This window comes from Apodemus sylvaticus, chromosome 10 (assembly GCF_947179515.1).
Source record: "Apodemus sylvaticus chromosome 10, mApoSyl1.1, whole genome shotgun sequence".
NCBI lineage: Eukaryota > Metazoa > Chordata > Mammalia > Rodentia > Muridae > Apodemus > Apodemus sylvaticus.
Genome location: NC_067481.1, coordinates 51,353,500 through 51,368,674, shown reverse-complemented (window position 1 = coordinate 51,368,674; position 15,175 = coordinate 51,353,500). Strand labels below are relative to the sequence as shown.

The 15,175-nt window shown below is 40.4% G+C and overlaps 1 protein-coding gene across 1 annotated transcript in view; it reads left to right on the top strand.

Annotated features, from left to right (window-relative positions):
- Ncbp3 (nuclear cap binding subunit 3) overlaps window positions 1-15,175 on the top strand; it is a 30,253-nt gene that overhangs the window by 1,768 nt on the left and 13,310 nt on the right. Inside the window, exons 2-7 of the mRNA XM_052195659.1 lie at window positions 222-287; window positions 4,106-4,211; window positions 12,939-13,064; window positions 13,571-13,699; window positions 13,921-13,997; window positions 14,925-15,033. Of these exons, the coding sequence (XP_052051619.1) occupies window positions 222-287; window positions 4,106-4,211; window positions 12,939-13,064; window positions 13,571-13,699; window positions 13,921-13,997; window positions 14,925-15,033 (613 nt within the window). The remainder of the gene's footprint in view (window positions 1-221; window positions 288-4,105; window positions 4,212-12,938; window positions 13,065-13,570; window positions 13,700-13,920; window positions 13,998-14,924; window positions 15,034-15,175) is intronic.

Sequence of the window (15,175 nt, the reverse complement as noted above, 5' to 3'; positions counted from 1 at the left end):
TACTTAATGTTATGAACAGGTTCCTACCTGGGGTCTGGATAAGGCTTCTTATTAGAATGGTTGCTTGCCTCTGTGGAGCCTCAGAGATAGACTTCCTTCTAAGAAGGATTGTTAAAATGGAGAAGGGTTGCTGAAAAGAATGACTTCAAAAAGGGCCAGTTGTCAGGCTGCCTTTTATGTGGGTTTTTCTGTCAGAGTTCTCATCTTTCCTCTTCTGTTAGGACACAAGCAGAAGATACGAAAACAAAGCTGGCAGCTTCATCACCGGAATCGATGTCACCTCCAAGGTGAGACAGACTGTGATTATTCAGTTTGATAAGCAGATGGAATTAATAAACTTGGTTTTTACCATTTACAAAATAGTAAATATTTTGCCTCATTTTTTCTTTTGTTGCTGATATATATCTCATCTATATATGATCTGTATCTCATAATGTCAAATATCTACATCTGTTTACCCAAGGATGTCCTTGTATGTCCTGAAAACGTTCAGGCAACAATTGTGTCCATGAAAAGATAATTACTATACTTAGTTGCCAGTGCTTAATCATTTCCAAGAAAGAGTTTGCACTGGGAATGCATATTTTAATATTTATTTATTACTTAACATTTACTTATGTATGATCGCTGTATATGTTTTGTGTGAAAGTGTATGCATGCTGTAACAGATGTGAAGTCAGAACAACCTCAGGTGTTGGTTCTCCCCTCTCATCTTTTGTTTGTTTGTTTTGTTTTATTTGAGGCAAGGTCTCTCTGCATAGCCTTGACTGTCCTGGAACTCACTATGTAGATCAGGCTGATCTTGAACCCACAGAGGTCCCCTGCCTCTGCACTTCAGATGCTAGGATCAAAGGCATTTGCCACTGCATCTGGCTTCTTTTTTTGTTGGTAATAGTATTGTTGATATTATTTTTAAATTTGTGTATGAGTGATTTGGTTGCATGTATGTAAGTGTACCACGTTCAGAACTAATGTGTGAGGAGCTCAGGGACGGGCTTTAGACCCTTAGGACTGGAGCTTGAGATAGTATTGAGCTGTCCTGTGGGTACTTGAGACCAAATCTGGGTTTCTGCAAGAACAGCCAGTGGCTTTAACTGCTGAACCTTCTCCCCACCCCCACCTACCTCGTGCCTCTCCCCTCTGTCTCCTGTTGTGCTATAAGAGTGGAGAAGTGACAGACGGCGCCATAGTATCTGGCTGTTACATGGGTTCTGGGGATTCAGGTTCAGGTTTTCAATGGCAAGCACAACCACAGGGACATCATGCCATGTCCCTGGCCTTGCGAATGCTTACTTGGATGTCATTTGCACTCTTTAAAAAATGTGTTTTGTTTCTACTTTCTATAAAAAGGTTAAAAGCACTCAACATGTATATCTATGGAAACACTGGTTTTCAACTTAGAAAAACAGAATTTTCTAGTTGTCTGTGTTTCTAAGCTTTGAGGGCCATGCCAACTGAGTTGTTCCCAGCATCTGGCAATGTTGTCTTTTGTTGAGTGATTGCTATTACCATTGTATCACTTCCATTATAATACCTCAGAGTGAAGTCTTTTATTTTCCATATGATAAATTGTCAGTACATTGCTTTATTTCAGTTCAGACTTTTTCTTTTTATTTCTTTTTCTTTTTTAAAGATTTATTTTATGCATATGAGTACACTGTAACTGTTTTCAAACACACCAGAAGAGGGCATTGGATCCCATTACAGATGGTTGTGAGCCACCATGTGCTTGCTGGGAATTGAACTCAGGACCTCTGCAAGAGCAAACAGTGCTCTTTTTCTTTCTCCCATATTTTTATCATATATCACAGTTTACATTTCCTTTGATATTTAAGGACATTGTAAATCACACTTTAACAAAAATCTATTCATGGCATATATAAACAATTAACAGTTTGAGGGACAGAAAGAAGCTATGTAAACCTAAGAACTATTGAAACAAACTATCTTGTGCATAGTTACAATTGAAGGGCTGATACACTGGCATATTGGTTATATGTTCAGGTGCTGTCAGAAACACCTAGAAGAACTTCAGTCAGACATACACAGGAGTCTTAGAATTTCATCTGCCCATTAATCCCCCAGTCTAGTGGTGCTTTAAGGGGTCTCTCCATTTGGCACTTGGCAATACAGGCAAACAGATATGCAGCTTAATGTGATTTTATTAGTCTTAGATGTTTTAGCTATTTTTATATAAATAATACACAATAATTGCTTTTAAAACTTTCAGTTTGTTAAGTGTGTAATTAAATGCCATCATACTCATAGTGCCCAAAGGTTTTTTTTTTGTTGTTTGTTTTTTTTTAACTCAACATTTAGTAACATGCAGAAGAAGCTGACAAAATGGTTTCTATGATAGCTTTTAATGAAAAGTTTACATAGAAAACAGACAGTGCTTTTAACCATTGCACCATCTCTCTAGCCCCAGACCTTTTCTTTCTTCCTGATTTAAATGTTCAGTTTGAAATAGAATTTTCAATTTCAATTATATTTTTTATTTTGTATATATATCAGTGTTTTGCCTACATGTATTATGTGTACCATGTGAATACCTGGTGCCTAGGGAGGTGAGAAGAGGGCATCAGATCCTCTGGAACTGGAGTTACAGACAACTGTGAGCTACACCATGTGGGTGCTGGCAACTGAACCCTGGTCCTCTGTAAGAGCACCTAGTGCTTTTAACTGCTGAGCCATCTCTCCAGACCCGATTTAAAATGTAAACAATAATATATATTTATATATTGGATCTTCAAAAACAAGAATAAATATGTCATATTTGGCCTTTTATAGTTTCTCCCTCTCGGTTTATGTCAGACACTTAAAGGCCAAAAGAAAGAGCTGAGCATCTAGTGGAGAAAATAGTATAAAGTGAAATGTTCTCAGTATCATTAAGAAGTAGCCTTCTTTCAACTCAGTATTGTTTTCTAATACATGAAACGGGTACTGGGAAAAGGATTTGGCTTGGAGATTTACTGGCTCCGTCAGTGAAGAGCTCGCTGTGGAAGCATAAAGTTGAGTTCCGATCCCTAGCACCCATGTGCTTTATAAAAATGCACAGAAGTAGGGGGGGGGGGCTAGAAAAGGGGAAATCATTTGAAATGTAAATAAATTATATCGAATAAAAAAAAAAGAATGAAAAAAAAATGCACAGAAGTGTGTTTGCATCTGTAATCGCAGCACTGAGAAAGACCTGCCCACCTCCCCTCAATGCACACATAATGTTCCTACCTGTACACTAAGCACACACACACAAACTGCAGAAAGGATTGTTGTTTGTGCTAGGAAGACTTCAGTGAAAAGCAGTGAGCCTCACCATTAGGAAATAACAGAAGCATTGCTGCTTCCTCACACCACAAGCTGGTTTTAGTCAGAACCATCAGTCAATATTGCAGTTACTGAAGGGCTCTTAAGAGCCATCAGAAAATCATAATTGAATTTATTTTCACTTTTGGAAGAAATTTACAAAGCTGAATATTTTTTCAGCAGTGTTAATGCTCTTTGTCACTTAGGAATGAAAACAGGCAATTCTATGCACATGAGGCTGGAATAGAAGAGATTTTTTTGCTTTGATGTTATTTTTAAATGGGGGTGTGGCTTTTAGGGACTGGACCATTCAGGCATACATAATGTGGAAAAGCATAATAGGTGTGATTACCATGCCCACAGACAATGTAAAGTGATAATGGTAGTTGTGGGGTTCCTAGAAATAGCACTGGATCAGATCTATCCTTAGCTAGAGGAGATATTTCCTGCAAACCTTCTGTTTTTTTTGTATCTCCATTTCTGCACTAGGAAAATTGAGAAGGTTAGGTTATTTGTTTTAACTTCTTGGTGTGATTATTGGTGATACATGAAACATCAGAAAACTTTATAAACAAGTGTTCACTGACCTCTTGCCTTCCCACTATGTTCTGGGTGCAGTCATAGGCTATGATGGAATGGAAATTATTTCAGTGGGGTTACTGTATGCTGTACTTGTCCAGTTCTCTGCAAAACACATTCAAGGTTGCTTATTTATTCTGATTTATTTGACGGTTGCAGCGTGTTTGTGATTTAACTTTCCTCATCCTCCCTTTCCCTATTTGCTTCTTTTTGTACTTTCTAGGAAGCAATTGAAAAGAAAGAACAGCGAGCTAAGCGCTTCCACTTTCGAGCAGAAGTAAATCTTGCCCAGAGAAATGTAGCCTTGGACCGAGACATGATGAAGAAAGGTACAGCCTGTCTGGGGACAATTTTTTCATCCTGTTCCAAGAGTGACTTTCCCTGCCATTGTTTCATGTTTGGCTTTGTCCTGTATGTCCAGTCGTCATCCATACCCAAGAGGAAGGGATTCCAACATCAGCTGTGTAAAGATGAGATGCTGTCAGATATTTCTCAGTTAGAGCTAGAAGAGTGGAACAGAAGAAATTGTCAGGGAGGCTTGTGTCAGAGGTGAGGCGTGCATCCTTGCCTCTGGGCCTCCTCATCTGCTTTCCTCCTAGTGATGTTTGGTAGCTAGCTTCTCTTTGCTTCTGAGAATAGTGGAAGTGCCTTGCTGTGAAGTTTTCTTTTAGGGCACTTGGAGCTCTTTTGGAGCAGCTAGGATTTTTATTGGTAATGATACATGGTACATGCAGACCTCCCAGTACTTATTCTCAAAGAGACCTAAACCAACCGTAGCCTATTTTATTAAGATCATTTTCTCCAAAGAACTCATAGCAAGGCAGTTGATAGTGGTGGGGTTTTTCTTTCTTTGTGGTGCTAGGTGTAACTCTGAGACTCCTCACTGGTGCGAATCAAGTCACCATGTCCCCAGCCCACTTACTATTTTCTGTTTGCTTGTTTGAGGCAGTGTCTCACGTAGCCCAGACTGATTTCTAGCTGAAGATGATTTTAAACTCATGGTCTTCCTGCTTCTGCCTCCCAAGTTCTAAGATTCCAGGGGTGCACCATGACACTCACTAGCAAAGCAGTTTTTTAAAAGGGGAGCTTTAATTGAGTAAGTCTGCATCCTTCTCATTCTTTTATCTAAATCCATGAATACAAAAGTCCTCTCTGTGCTGTATTTATAAATATTGGTGTTTATAAAGGGCTCAGGAGGCAGCCTTCTCACTGCATGTTGAAGCTCTGTGGTGCTGTGTGAGTCGCTTTAGTCGTGCTTGCCTGATGAAAGTGGAAGCTCATAAGCCTGCTGGATGAGGGGAAATGACTACTGTTTGTTGGGAAGGTTCTTTCTATGGCATTGGGTTAAGCGTATATGTTTGTTTCTCACAGCAAGTCTCTGAGGAATATATATTTTTAATAATTATTTTATAAAGGAAAAAACAGATTGTAGAAGTGTAGAAGTGAGTTACTCAGAGCTAATGAAAAACTCAGGATTCTAACCTATATCTGTCTAACTTTATTTTTGGTTTTTTTTGTTGTTGTTTGCTTGTTTTTGTTTTTTTGGATTTGTTTTTTTTCAGACAGGGTTTCTCTGTATAGCCCTGGCTATGCTGGAACTCACTCTGTAGACCAGGCTGGCCTTGAACTCAGAAATCCGCCTGCCTCTGCCTCCCAGCGTGCTGGGATTACAGGCGTGCGCCACTGCCGCCTGGCCTGTCTAACTTTAAAAACTTAAACCTTACTTTAAAAAGAAACATTCTTTTATTGTGTGTAATTTTGGTCAACAATTGCTTACAGAAAAGCAATCAGAATCTTATGTTTCTGCCAAGTTTTTGTTTTAGGTAGAATCTCATGTAGCCCATGCTAGCCATGGACTCTGATCCTCTTGCCTCTGACTCCCAGACTCCCTGACTACTCAGCTATGCAGATATTTTGTTTAAAAGGCAGTAGGTTGGCCTGGATATCAGTTGGGGAATATTGCTCATTTTATAGTGTAACCTGAAAACAAGCCTTAGGCAAGATGGCCTAACCGATGTTCCTGAACCCAGGGAATACTGCTGCTCACCCAAGATGAACTTAATGTAGAATTGTGGGTGGATGGGGTTAGATAAGCCCTAGAGGTAACTATTGTTTTTGTATTTCCTGGGTAGTTTAATGTAGAGTCAGGATTGGACAGGATTGGGAACCATTGGTTTTGAGCAAAGGTTCTGAAGCCCATTTGCCTGGATTCAAATTCTTTTTGTAGCTCTGTAACCTTGGACAAAATTAGACAGAACTGTCAGGAATCTGACAAAATGTTGCAGCTCTTAGATAGGTGCTTGGCACATAATAGGTACCCAGTGTGTTAATTATCTGACATTCTTCTAAGTAGCAGTACCTGAGCAGACCAGCCTCTTAGAGAGAGGAATTGAAATAAGTATCTTCAGACCCACAGCTACACCAGGTGTCAACTGATTTTTTTTTTGTTATTATTATCAGCAGCAATAATAACACTTGTTAAATGCTTACTGAGTTACAGTTGCTCTGCTATGTGGCTGATTTGTCTTTAGCAATCTTCTGAGGGATTTTACTGGTGAGAAAAAGTGCTCCTCGAGACTTGAACTTTGTCCTACTGTGTTGCTGCTCATCTTCCTTGCCTATCGGAGCATCCAAGATGGTGCCGGCCGAGTGCATGGTTGAGAGCACCACTGAGTAACACGCAGTTCACTTGTAAGTCTGGTCATCTTCTTAGGCTTGTTTTACTTTTGTGACATTGCCAGAAAGGTGAGGGCCTTTGGCATCCTTCCATGAACTCTGATTTTAACAAAGATCTTATCTCTGGGGCCTTGTTCTTGGCAAATTGCTTTTCTGTTGAGAACAGACCACATGTACATGCCAGATACTGAGCTCCATCCCTAGTCTTTGTTTTCTTATTTTGAGTCAGGGCCAGGATGGCTTTGAACTTGGAGTCCTTTGGCATCAGCCTCCTTAGTAGTTAGATTTAAGACCTGTGTCACCAAGTCTGGTTTTTGACCTGCTTCTTTTGAAGAAAATTGTCCATTGTCAATATGTATCTCATTCTCATAAATTAAACATATCTGGACAGAATTTTTTATTCTTTCATTCTTTTTAAATGAGTTTTAGGACTGGAGGGATGGCTCAGTGGTTAAGAGTACTAGCTGCTCTCCCAGAAGTCCTGAGTTCAATTCCCAGCACCCACATGATGGCTCACAACCATCTGTAATGGGATCTGATACACTCTTCTGGCACAAAGGTATATATTCAGATAGAGCATTTATATACGTAAAATAAACAAATCCTTTTTAAAGAGTAAAAATATAAAAATAAAAATTTACATGAAAAAAATAATATTTTATGTCAGTAGTTTTAATTATCATGATGGAATATCACTTTAAAACCGTTTCAAAGGGCTGGGTGTAACTCAGAAGTAGTATGCTTGCTTAGCATGCACGTGACAGGGCCCAATGTGAAACAAACAAAACAAATAATTTTTCTTTATCCTTATATTCAAAAAAAGTAATAATTTTTTTTAAATGTATTTTCTCATGTATTACAGGCTGGCTGCAGTTTCTGCTCCTCCGCCCCTGCCAGTCCTTCTCCCCTGCCTTCCTTCAAGGACGCACTCCGGCAGGCCTCCCATGGATAGTAACCAAACGTGGTATATCAAGTTGCAGTAAGACTAGGCACCTCCCCTCACATTAAGGCTGATTGAAGCAACTCAGTAGGAGGAAAAGGGTTCTAAAGCAGGCACTAGAGTCAAAGACACTCCCTCTCCCGCTGTGAGTCCCTCACAAAGGCCAAGGCACAGACCAGTAACATATGCATAAGGCTTAGGTCTGACCCAAGCAGGCTCCCCTGATTGTCAGTTTAGACTCTGAGCCCAGGTAGTTCATTCTGTGAGTTTTGTTGTGATGTTCCTGACCCCCTGCCTTCTACACTCCTTCCTCTCCTCCTGCAGGATTCCTTAGGTTCTGCCTAATGTTTGGCTGTGGGTCTCTTTATCTGTTCCCATCAATTGCTGGATGAGGCTTCTCTGATGATAATTATGCTAGGCTCCTGACTACAAGTATAGCAGGCTATCTTAGGAATTGTTTCATTGACTTTTTTTTTTTTTTTTTGGCTGGTCATGGTGATGTTTGGTTCACTCCTGGGTCTCTGGGCTACCAACCTCTGAATATTGGCCCTCCAGGCAGTGTTGGAGTAGGCTCCATTTTGTGGCATGGGTCTCAAGCTGAACCCTTTGAGCCTTCTCTTGTGTTTAAACTATTTTGTTTTTTTTTGTTTTGTTTTGTTTTGTTTTGTTTTGTTTTGTTTGTTTTTTTGGATTTTGTTTTTCTTTTTTTTTTGAGACAGGGTTTCTCTGTATAGCCCTGGCTGTCCTGGAACTCACTCTGTAGACCAGTCTGGCCTCAAACTCAGAAATCCACCTGCCTCTGCCTCCCAGAGTGCTGGGATTTTACAGACATGCGCCACCACCACCACCGGGTTTAAACTATTTTTTTAATCTGTAGGCTTTCTTCTTTTAGTATTGTGATATTTGTTAGTATATATTATGATGTGGTGATACTGAGTTTTGTTACCTTTTTCATGTGCCTGATTCATTTGATTAAGTCTATTTTACCAGATAAACAAATATGTATTTTCCCTAACACCCAGACTTTTTCCTCTTTCATCACTGGGAGTTGTTTTTGTCTCCTTTTTTTTTCTTTTGAGGCAGGTGTCTCACTGTGTAGTCCTGACTGGCCCAGATCTCACTGTATAAACCAGGCTGGCCTTGAACTTAGAGATCCACCTGCTTCTGCTTCTCCAGTGCTGGGATTAAAGGCGTGTAATGTGCCATCATGCCTGGCTCTGTCTTGTTTTTTTGTTACATTCTGTGGAACCATCTCTTGACTTCCCATAGCCTTCTAAAATATTCTTAGATTTTAGCTTTTGGCTCAAGGAACTAAGAAGAAAGTAGACCTAGCTAGGACTCACCTTGAACAAGGTGTCCTAGAACTCAGAGCAACTTCCTGCCTTTGCCTTTCCAGTGCTGGAGTTACAGATGAGGTGTTACCAATATTACCATGCTTGGCACATCCCCACATTTCCTTTTTAATAATCTCTGCCTCCACAGTGCTGGGATCAAGCCCTACACCACCATACATAGCCATGTCGACTATTTTTAAATTGGATTTTTTTTTCTTTTTTTAAAGATTTATGTATTGTATGTGAGTAGTCTGTAGCTGTTTTCAGACACACCAGAAGAGGGCATTGGATCCCATTACTGATGGTTGTGAGCCACCATGTGGTTGCTGGGAATTGAACTCAGGACCTGGAAGAGCAGCGAGTGCTCTTAACCACTGAGCCATCTCTCAGTCTCCTTGTTTCAGATTTTACAAGTCTTTTTTTTTTTTTTTTTTTAATATTTTGCTTTATGTGTGTGAGTGTTTTGCCTGCATGCTTGTCTGTGTTCCGTGTACATGCAGTCTCTTAGAGCAAATCTGGATACTCTGCAAGAAGAACATGTTTTCTTAACTACTGAGTCATCTCTCCATCCCTTAAGTATTTCTCAGGTGTGCCCAACCTATGCTCTGTGAGCTGCATGTACCTCAGCATAACTGTGAATGTACCACAACACAAAGCTATATTTCTTAATACATGATAAGAGTTTGGATTTATGATTTTTCTGTTTTGTTTTGTTTCATAACGTGATTACATGGTTCTCCAATGTGAACTCTGTGACAAAAGATCCTGCTGCGGTAGTGAAAGATTAGGCATGGCTCCATACATTTTGAGTTAATTACAAGCCTGCTGACCTGCTTCTACCATCCAGGCTCAACCTACTCAAATCTAGTCCTGTAACCTTCAAGGTAGCACTGTGGGTGGCAATGTAAATTGAGATAGCTGTGTGGAGGAAAATGCTATGTGTGTTCCTTAAAAAATCAAGCAGGAAGAGTACCAAAGAACCCAGTACACCACTTTTGAGCAGATAGACAAAGGAAAGCAAGATGTGAAGAGGCATCTGTACACATGGCGTCTCATTACTTATTGTAGCACTACTCACATGGCCGAGACAGGAAACAAAGTTAAGTGCTCATTTCTGGTGCTAGGGATTAAAGTTGAAGCCTTATGTATGCTAGGTAAGACCAGTCTCTGAGTTACATCGCCCTACAAGCTGATGGATAGATTAAGAAAATGTAGTACATACTCTCACAGAATATTCTTCAGCTATAGAAAGCAAAGCCCTGGCGTGGTGGCAGCATGGTAGAAGTGGAGATCCGTGTGTTAAGTGAAGTCAGCCTACCACAGATAACAGTAACACGAGAGTCCATTACAAACTTTAAAGTACATGGGTTCAGGAGTAGACAGTCAGATGCTGCTTACCAGACTGGGAGAGAAGGAAGGATAGAGTGTTGAAAATGGTTGATCAGTGGCTGTAGTTATAGTTGGGAGTAAGAAGGTCTAGTTGGGGAATTGCATGGGAGGGTAATTATAGAGAATGATTTGTAATATATATCTCAAACATCTAAAGGAAAGAAGTTTGAATGTTTATACCAGAAATGAATCATAGATGTTTGCTTTACTTTTTGTTTTTGAGACAGAGCCTTTTGTTTTGTTTTGTTTTGTTTTGTTTTGTTTTGTTTTGAGACAGGGTTTCTCTATGTAGCCCTGGCTGTCCTAGAACTCTGTAGACCAGGCTGGCCTCAAACTCAGAAATCTGCCTGCCTCTGCCTCCCAAGTGCTGGGATTACAGGCATGCACCACCACTGCCCGGCTTGAGACAGAGTCTTACCCAGGCTTTTCTTAAACTCACTATGTAGCCCAGGTTAGCTTTGAATTTCTGGTGATCTTCCTCCTTCAGCCTTTGAGTGCCAGGCCTGAGCCAGCACTGCATGCCTGGTTTTCATGTATCAGTCAAAAGGAAAACATGCTTGGGAGTAAGGAGAACAGAATTGTCAGACTTACTTGAAGAGGAAGGGAAGTCATAAGACCCTCGTTTCCTATGGGAGGTCTTATTTGCATACGATTTAAATGTGAATACTACGTACAATTGGTAGACTTCAGACTTCTGTCATCTCCACACTTGTACATGCCAAGCTTTGTACAATGCATCCTTCAGCACTCCCTCCTGCTCCATTCCTCCCCACTCTCCTGGTCCACAGCCCTTCCCTACTAGTCTCTGCTTGAAGTCTTTAAAGGAATTAAACAAATCCAGGTAGCAGATATATAAACATTTACAAATTCTTTTTTTTTTTTTTTTTTTTTTTTTTTGGTTTTTCCAAGACAAAGAGTTTCTCTGTGTAGCCCTGGCTGTCCTGGAACTTACTCTGTAGACCAGACTGTCCTCGAACTCAGGAATCTGCCTGCTTCTGCCTCCCAAGTGCTGGAATTAAAGGCGTGTGCCACCACTGCCTGGCTGATTTACAGATTCTTAATGGCATATTTTACAATTAAAAGGTTGAATAAGATAATGTACTTGAAGTAAGCATTTCATGGAAACATTCAGATGACTATGTCTTTCAACTTTTTTATTTCACCAGATGTAACAGCTCTTTCCAATGCATTGTGAATGGGACCAAGCTTTTTCCTATAGCTATTAAGGTGTTTAATGCTAAATAATGAACTATTTGTGGATGTGTGCATGCTGTAGTGTGCATATAGCGGTGCGAGGACAACTTTCGGGAGTAGTTTCTTACCTTCCACCTTGTTGAGGCAGGGTCTCTTCCTGCTGTTCTGTTGTTGAGGCAGGGTTCTCCAGGCCAGCTGACCCATGAGCTGTGTCTCTGTCTCCCATCTGTAGAGACTGGGGTTACAGATGTATGTCACTGCATCTGGCTTCTTATATCATGTCTGGAGTTGGAACTCAGTTCCTCAGGCTTATGTTGCAGACAGCTCTTTAACTGCTGTGCCATCTCCTGGGTATCAGAGACTGTTGATTAATTTTTTTTCATTCAATATGTTTTAGAATCTCTGGTATATAATTTCTCTCTCTCTCTCTCTCTCTCTCTCTCTCTCTGTGTGTGTGTGTGTGTGTGTATGCGAGTGTATATGCATTATATTCTATGTATGGTTTGAGTAAACCATAAATTACTTAAGATGGGTTAGCCATAACTTGTTACCCTCGTGGCTGCTGGATTATTAGAGATAGTGCTGCCCTGAAGATTGTTATGTGAGCTCCTTTGTAACCTCACTTGTGTGTTAGGATTGAGGCTGAGGATTCATCGAGTTTTTAGGAAATGTGCTAGAGTGCATTCCGTTACCCTTTGGAGTATCCTTGTCCATGCTACCCCTGGCAGGAGAAGCAACTCTTCCCATGTGGCCTGTGTTTCATGCAAAAGACAAAATCTGCTCAGTATCTTTTTCCTTTGGTTTTAGACAGGGTCTCACTATGTGGCCTTGGCTAGCCAGGGACTTACAGTGGTCTCTGCCTGCCTGTGTCCTGAAGGCTAGGATTGAAGGTATCCACTTCCACATCCAGCTTGGTATCTTTTTTTAAATTTTAAATATTTTCTTCATTTACATTTCAAATGTTATACCCTTTCCTCGTTTCCCCTCCGAAACCCCTCTATGCCATCCGTCCTTCCTGTGCTCCCCAGCCCACCTACTCCCGGGTATCTTTTTAATATGAACTTTCCAGATTAGTAGGAAGGTCAGCCCATCTCTTCATATTTTTTTACCTGTCTGTATAAATTGTTTTACATCTTTTGTTCATTTATGAGTTTTTTTTGTTTTTTTCTAACTTGTAGGAAGTTTTTTTTTTCTTTTGTGTGTATATCTTTAGGGAAGGGAGGACAGGACAATAGGGTTTGAGAAAGGTCCAATACTGTGAACAGTCCTATGCAGCAGTGTATCTGTCAGTGCTGTCCATTTCCTCCATCTGAGCCCCGGGTGGCTATTCTGAATTGCGTCATTTGCTTAATGTGCGTCAATGTAAACATTAAAGAAGTCGACCCTACCCTATTGTTTTGTGCTCTTTTGAAATAATTACTGTTTCAGTTTCTTCCTCATCTAGAACCATTATCTAAACCATGGTAAAGAATTCTTAGCAAGCTGTAAATAACAGGTTGGAAAATTCTGTGTCTTGTTTTTAGCAATCCCCAAGGTGAGACTGGAGACGATCTACATTTGTGGAGTGGATGAGATGAGCACCCAGGATATCTTTTCCTATTTTAAGGAATATCCTCCAGCTCACATTGAGTGGTTGGATGATACCTCCTGTAAGTATACCTGCATTTTCTGTTTAGTGTGCTTTTGTTTGGATTTTAGAGCATTCTTGCTGTCTTCGATAGTGAATAATTATTGCCCAAACTGCTTCTGCTTGACTTTGTCCTTAGCCTAGGAGAAGAGTTAACCTGATAGTTCCTATAGTCACCGTGTTTCAGGAGGGTGGTTTTCTCAGGCAGGACTCAGTCGCCCAGCCGTTCTAGCACTGGGAATTCGCTAGCCTTTGCCTGCCCCTGCCCCGTGCTGGGATTGGAAGCATGTGCTGCTACATTTGGCTTCAGGAATTCCTTGCTTAAAACAGTTATTGGTGGAATTGGGTCTAGGAATGTAGCTCTGGACGACATTCATGAGACATTTACCACCATTGTATACTTTTTTCATGAGCTGGTTTTTACATTGACTAACAGCCTTTATAGCCAGTAAGGCTATGGCCGTGAACCTGATGCCAAATCTGCTCTCAGAAAAGTTACACTTGGATGTGGGTGATGTTTTATTTTAGGTAATGTGGTCTGGCTGGATGAGATGACGGCCACACGAGCTCTCATAAATATGAGTTCTCTGCCAGCCCAGGATAAGGTGAGAAGCAGAGATGCCAGTGAAGACAAGTCGTCTGAGAAAAACAAGAAAGGTAACTACGCACAAAGAGGGCCCTTGCCCCTCCTGTGCACTGATCTGTGCAGGGCCTTGAGCAGAGCATTATGAATACTGCCTCACCAGACGTTTCTGAGGTAAATTATGATACTTGGGTTTATCAGTCAATAGGAATAGGAAGCACTGGGCTTTTTAAACTTTACAAGTTTATGATGGGGTTACATTAAGGTTCCTTTTGTCCCTCACACTCCATTTTAGACAAGCAGGAAGACAGTTCAGATGACGACGAGACTGAAGAAGGAGAAGTTGAAGATGAGAATTCAAGTGATGTAGAGGTTAGTAATAGGGCAAAGATATCGCAAGGTTTTATTGAAAAAAATGCTTACTATCTTTTTAAATGTAAGATGTAAAAACTTAGTAAGCTATGTTCTTTGTCTAGTTTTTACCATGGAACCTTTTGAGGGTGTATCAGACTCAGCCTTTTAGTTTGTATGGATGTAACAGTTCATCTTGAAATCTGAGAATAGTGTTTATACTTGGATAGAAGAGAAAATGGGTTTATTAAGAAACACTTTGAAGCATTACTTAACCAATAAAATAAGAAAAAACAAGTAGTGTTTGTTAGAAATGTTGGAGAGTGTTTATTTGAAACATTGGGGGGGGACTTGTGTGTTAGGCAAGTGGTGTGCCTCTGATCTGTGTCCTCAGCTGAGTATATTCATTTCATGTTTAATTATTTAAATGGTAAGTGTTTACTATATACCAAATTCTGCGAACAAACTATCAAGTTTTAAAAAAAAAAAGCCCTTGCCTCACTGGAGTCTGCATTCTGGAGGGGAGAATAGATATACAGTTGCATGTTGTTAGGAGACACAGAGAGCACTGGGAAGACTGTAAAGGGTGAAGGGAGAGACATTAAGGGCTGCAGGGATGATAAGTGCTATGCTTGCAGGGATGGTGAGTGGGGGCTACGACTGCTTGTTATGCTCACCACAGGGCATCCAGCTTTGTTCTGTCCTCTGTGGACTGAGCTCATGTGCACAGAACTCCATACAGACACATACCTGTGCACATCATTTTTTAAAAGTGTTTATAACAAAAGAGAGAGGAGGGTGGGGACTGTTAGTCACCATAGGGACAGGTGCTGTAACACTGATGGGTATAGAAGGCAAAACGGTTCTTCGAGGGAACTGTGCAGAAAAGGTCTGAAAAATGCTGACAGTTTTATATTGAAAGTGTTCTTTTTTTTCTTTTTTCTTAAGTTGGATACGTTGTCTCAGGTAGAAGAAGAGTCTTTGTTAAGAAATGATCTTCGTCCAGCTAACAAACTTGCTAAAGGAAATAGACTATTCATGAGATTTGCTACAAAAGGTAAATTTGATATTTTGTATTGATTTTTCCTGGTGAATAGAAGCTAGCTCAAACAATGCCAAAGCTCCTTTTAAACAAATACTTCATGAAAAAGCAGCTTACTGACTGAGAAGGCATTTTATTTACATTTGTATGTGTTGGT